Source organism: Anarrhichthys ocellatus, unplaced genomic scaffold (genome assembly GCF_004355925.1).
Source record: "Anarrhichthys ocellatus isolate YVR2014 unplaced genomic scaffold, GSC_Weel_1.0 scaffold3265, whole genome shotgun sequence".
NCBI classification, from domain to species: Eukaryota; Metazoa; Chordata; class Actinopteri; order Perciformes; family Anarhichadidae; genus Anarrhichthys; species Anarrhichthys ocellatus.
In genome coordinates, this window is record NW_022283239.1 from 687 (window position 1) to 6,071 (window position 5,385).

The 5,385-nt window shown below is 44.3% G+C and overlaps 1 protein-coding gene across 1 annotated transcript in view; it reads left to right on the top strand.

Annotated features, from left to right (window-relative positions):
* Positions 1 to 4,105, top strand: part of LOC116378849 (matrix metalloproteinase-24-like) — a 4,779-nt gene extending 674 nt beyond the window's left edge. Inside the window, exon 2 of the mRNA XM_031840764.1 lies at positions 2,415 to 4,105. Within this exon, the coding sequence (XP_031696624.1) occupies positions 2,415 to 2,710 (296 nt within the window). The 3' untranslated portion in view covers positions 2,711 to 4,105. The remainder of the gene's footprint in view (positions 1 to 2,414) is intronic.
* Positions 4,106 to 5,385: the final 1,280 nt, after the last annotated feature.

Below are 5,385 nucleotides of genomic sequence, written 5' to 3' on the forward strand. Positions count from 1 at the left end.
TCTCTCTCTCTCTCTCTCTCTCTCTCTCTCTCTCTCTCTCTCTCTGGCCGCCAGTTAGAAGCAGTTTCCTCGTGGTCGTTGTAGCTGCATCTGGTTTTCTTTGTGCTAGTTTCCGTCACATGTTCGGTGAGTCGTGATTTTCCCCGTAGACTCAGCGTTGCAGAGACGGTGACAGATCAACCTGTTAACCTTTGACCCCCGTGTGCACTGTTTGATTGAGATCGAACACGTACCTGCTTCCTTCACAGCCAGTGGATAAAAAAGCGACTGATTCATTGCGTCTTTCGCAAATTCAAAGTGAAGCAGGATCCGGCTGATAAACCGTGTTCACTGCCGGTCAGTCTTCGCCTGGAAAGAGAAGAGAAACATCAGTGTGTCTTTGCACCAGAGACGAGAAGATTTCACTTCATTCTTTTCTTTTTTCTTTCAAGTAAACCAAGAAGAGCGACGCTGTCAGACTCTCTCTGAAATAATCAGGACATCTTTCTGCTGTAATGTAGTGTTACGTGTACCTCTTGCACACGACGCCCCCAAAGAACATGGTTCTGAGCCCGGAAAATAGCCTTAATCTTCGGTAATATTGTGGATTGGTAGTTTTTTTTCCGGATCAAACAGCAACGTATGGGCAACACTATCATATAAGTCACTTCTTACACGCTCCAAACACAACTATAGACTACTAATATAAGCATCTAGAAAACGTGGCATAAAAGCATGAAATCCTGGCCAGAAATCGCCGTTATGAGTACCGCAAATCAATATTTGCACCCTGATGCTAGCGGCTACCTAGCTTTGCAATGCACTTAATAGCATTAGCACTCGTGGCCAAACGCGTAAATAACTTCGGTTTTCCGCTCCGTGGGAGCACTGGACAGCTGTGAGTGGTCAAACGTACCTTCGTACTGCCCTCCGCCGAAAAAAATCGTAGGTATGTGGCCAAGTTTTATGAAAAATGAGTACAATAACGTCGTAGATTATCCGTTTCAAAGCTGGAGTCATTGTTGCCAACTGCATCCTGTTTACTTCCGAGCTGTTTCCAGAATAAGAGCGGTCAATCCAGCATGGGCGAGCGGTCAAACTTCCGGCGAGCTAAAATTTACGCCCAGGGAGACGCGGCACTTCTTGCAACTTTACTGGTTGAAACTTATGTCAATCAACACCAAATTCGACAACCGCCTTCCTGAGACTCTGACGCGTCGAAGGAGGGCTTATTGACTGAAATCGACCGATGATAGGCTGAGATACAGCCCCATACACACACATGAACTGAGAAAATCCTATATATGACAGCCAGAAACAGGCTCTGATGATGTCAGGAATCTCAAAATGATTCCTAACATCTGTATTTGGATGTATTGAATAATATGAGTGATAAAAAAGAGAAATATATAGTTATATAGTATATAAAAGTACAATGTAAGAGCTGCAACAGCTGGTTCGAAAATGATGACCTCGCTTGACCGCTCTCTACTAAAGCCTCTTATTCTTCACTTTATCCCACTTTTTTTTAACCTTTATTCAGCAACTACTGATCGGTTGTGCTATGATTTTGGAGAGTTTTTAGGGAGATATCTGCATTATTTCAACAACCTTATATCAATAAAACTGCTTTTTTTTCAGGCGAACCTGATTATTTTCAATTTGAGCGGTGTAATGTCTTCATTACTATATTAACCAGCAACATACACACAATATTACCCATCTGAACAATCTCACAAGTGTTGTGATCTGATTATGTCAACAAAAATTATTAAAATAGACCTTGTAGTTACAGAACTATGGTCACTTTAGTATGGGTATGCTATTTTCGAGCAGAGGCCTACAAATAGGGCCCGAGCTAAAGAAGATAAAGACACGAAGAAGCAGGAAAAAGAAACACGTGTCAGTGAAGAATACATGAAATAATGCTCCACATATAAAAGATAAGCTACAGTACCTGTAACATGTAACTGGATTGTTACTCACGTTGGTTTTCAGGCTTCAAAGCAGGAAGATGATCTGTTTCCTTCAGAACAAAACAACGATCTTCACATTAAAGGTCACGATTCAAAGGTGACATTTTGATTCGGTGTTGGAGAGGAAGTACTGGCAGGCAGCACTTTTCTCCCACTTCACTTGTGTTCAGTGTGGATAACAAAGCCCGTTGTTATTGCCTCTGCTGGGAGTTGATCCCTTTAGCCTCGCTAGCAGTCAGTGAAGGGTCGGATCTCAAAGTGACTCATGAATATTGTTGTTCTTCAACCTACAGAGTTGGAACATTGTGGAGGATTGATGTATTTGTATATAGCTTCTTTCTGCGAAGGAACGAGCCATGAAACCAGATGTTGATCTTCTCGGTGATGCTGCTGAACTAAAATGTGTCCCAATAACCCTGTGCTGTATGATAAACATGATAAATCGATGCTCCTCACCAGGCATCCCCACAGCCATGCTGGAGCCCACCAGGCCGCTGCCCACCTTACCTTCTCGGAGGACACACTCCACCTCCGAACGAAAGCACGACCGCCACTCCCGTCCGGCGCGCCCGCCCGGCGACCGCCCGGCGCTGCCTGGAAACGGCAAACCCAACATCTGCGACGGCAACTTCAACACCGTGGCCTTCTTCAGACGGGAGATGTTTGTCTTCAAGGTGAGACACAAAGAAAAGGACGCTCCTGTGTTTCGCTGCTCGGTGGCTTCACCTCTGGAGGTGTTTCAGAATGAAATCTAGAAATCCAGAAGGAAACTTACTAACGAGTCGATTCTGTATTCTGCTGGATTTACTGAGGTCGCACGATTTCAACTGAGAAGGAGGTGTAAGTGAACACAGCTCAGGTGGTGTTTCAAGAACCACAAGGACGGCTTTAGTGGCGTAAACACAACACATCAGATACACTCTGAAAGCTGGTTATTAGCCACAGACGTGAAGATATTTAGCTGCTATTAATAAACACAATCAAACTTGAATTTGAACCATCAACGAACCCAAAGCAGTCTCCCGTCACATGTTCCTCTCTGAGGTCTTGATCTTCTCTGTAACATAAAGTTCTGCTCCTCTATGAAACAGAACCATCATGAGTAGAAGTAGAGAGAACTAGAACGTGTCTTTAGTGCAGAACAACACAGTTACAATGACATCAATCATAAAACAAAACGCAAGAGGGATTTCTTTGATAATTTATTTTACAAAAGTTGGAAAACATAGTCGCACTGAGAAGCTCAGAATCTAATGTTTTTAACAGAATCTGGTTAAATCAAACAGTTTGAGACGAGATCTTAAATGAGGCACGTAGAATGAAAAGGTTTTAGTAAAATATCACTATTCTAAGCTCCGATTCGATCGCTCTTTATAACAGTCGCCTTCGTCACACACGATGTGTTCAAGGACCGTCGTGAAGATGAAACTCTGACGGTTATCACAGTTTTTACAGCTTGTTTATAGTAAACATGCTTTTCAACCCAAGTCAATATTTCCTAATTAAGATCCCGTCATTTATTTCCTGAGCTCAGTGACCTCATATAAATCCTCATAACTCGGTCTGTGAGCTGTCCTTTACTTAGGTTGGAGGTTAAATCACAAATATTGAATGCACTAAACTATAAAGTCTTGCAGACTCCAGGATGCATGTTTCTGCTCAGAGTTAACGCTCCTTCAGAGAGCAGAGTTCTCTACGAGATCAAACGGGTCTCAGCTGCTGCAGACGGTGAGTCACACGGCCGTGAGTCGCTATTAAAAACATGGTGGCTGTGGGGCCATTCTGATGAACGTTAAGTGGGGATGATGCAGGACCTGAGTACGAGGTACGCTCGCTCAGAGTTGCAGGTTCGATTCCCACTGGAGTCAAAAGAAATTCTCTCTGTCCTTTGATCATATACAGTAGCTACAGGTGGTTACTAACTGAGTAATGCTGCTCTGCTATTATTGAACACTGCTTGTTTGAAATATGTGTGTGTGTGTGTGTGTGTGTGTGTGTGAGACAGAGGGAGTTACACACTGAGGAAGAAAAATCCATTTTGATGTCTCTGATCTCTAAACTGAATGTTAGAAAAGGTCACGGATCCGTCTCGCTCTCCGTCTATCTTCTCCCTGCTGTCTGTCTGTCTGTCTCTCTGTCTGTGTGTGTGTCTGTCTGTGTGTCTGTGTGTGTGTCTGTGTGTGTGTCTGTCTGTTTGTCTGTCTGTGTGTGTGTCTCTCTGTCTGTCTGTCTGTCTGTCTGTCTCTCTGTCTGTCTGTGTGTCTGTGTGTGTGTCTGTCTGTGTGTCTGTGTGTGTGTCTGTCTCTCTCTCTCTGTCTCTCTGTCTGTCTGTGTGTGTGTCTCTCTGTCTGTCTGTCTGTCTGTCTCTCTCTCTCTGTCTGTCTCTCTGTCTGTCTGTGTGTCTGTCTGTGTGTCTGTGTGTGTGTCTGTCTGTGTGTCTGTGTGTGTGTCTGTCTGTGTGTCTGTGTGTGTGTCTGTCTGTGTGTCTGTCTGTGTGTCTGTCTCTCTCTCTCTGTCTGTCTGTCTGTCTGTGTGTGTGTCTCTCTGTCTGTCTGTCTGTCTGTCTGTGTGTCTGTCTCTCTCTCTCTGTCTGTCTGTCTGTCTGTGTGTCTCTCTGTCTCTCTGTCTGTCTGTGTGTCTGTGTGTGTGTCTGTCTGTGTGTCTGTCTCTCTCTCTCTGTCTGTCTGTCTGTCTGTCTGTCTGTCTGTCTGTCTGTCTGTGTGTGTGTCTGTGTGTGTGTCTGTGTGTGTGTCTGTGTGTGTGTCTGTCTGTTTGTCTGTCTGTGTGTGTGTCTCTCTGTCTGTCTGTCTGTCTGTCTGTCTCTCTGTCTGTCTGTGTGTCTGTGTGTGTGTCTGTCTGTGTGTCTGTGTGTGTGTCTGTCTGTGTGTCTGTCTGTGTGTGTGTCTCTCTGTCTGTCTGTCTGTCTGTCTCTCTCTCTCTGTCTGTCTGTCTCTCTCTCTCTCTCTCTCTCTCTCTCTCTCTCTGTCTGTCTGTCTGTCTGTGTTTATGTCTCTCTCACTCAATGACTAAAGATAATATATTATATTAACAATAGAAAGAGAAACTCTGTTCTGTTGAAGTGAAACGTGGTTGTGTAGATGAAGGGAGCTGGGAGACAGAAAGGTGTTGTCATCGGGCTTCATGAACAGGTGGTGCAGTAATCACAGCGCTGGTGCTCTGATGCCTTCTTTGTGTGTGAATGAGAGCTTTGAAGAGCTTTGGATAAATGTGGTGCATTTGTTGACATGTGTTGACATTTGCAACAAGTCCTGAACATTTATAAAGGGAAAGATAAAGCGTTCCTGGAAGCACTCATATTAGCATTTTCTGAATTGCCAGATGTGGCTGAGCTCCAACCTCTGGAGCTGCATTATCTCTAATGTCCACCAGGGGGGCGACTCCTCTGGTTGTATAGAAGTCTATGAGAAAA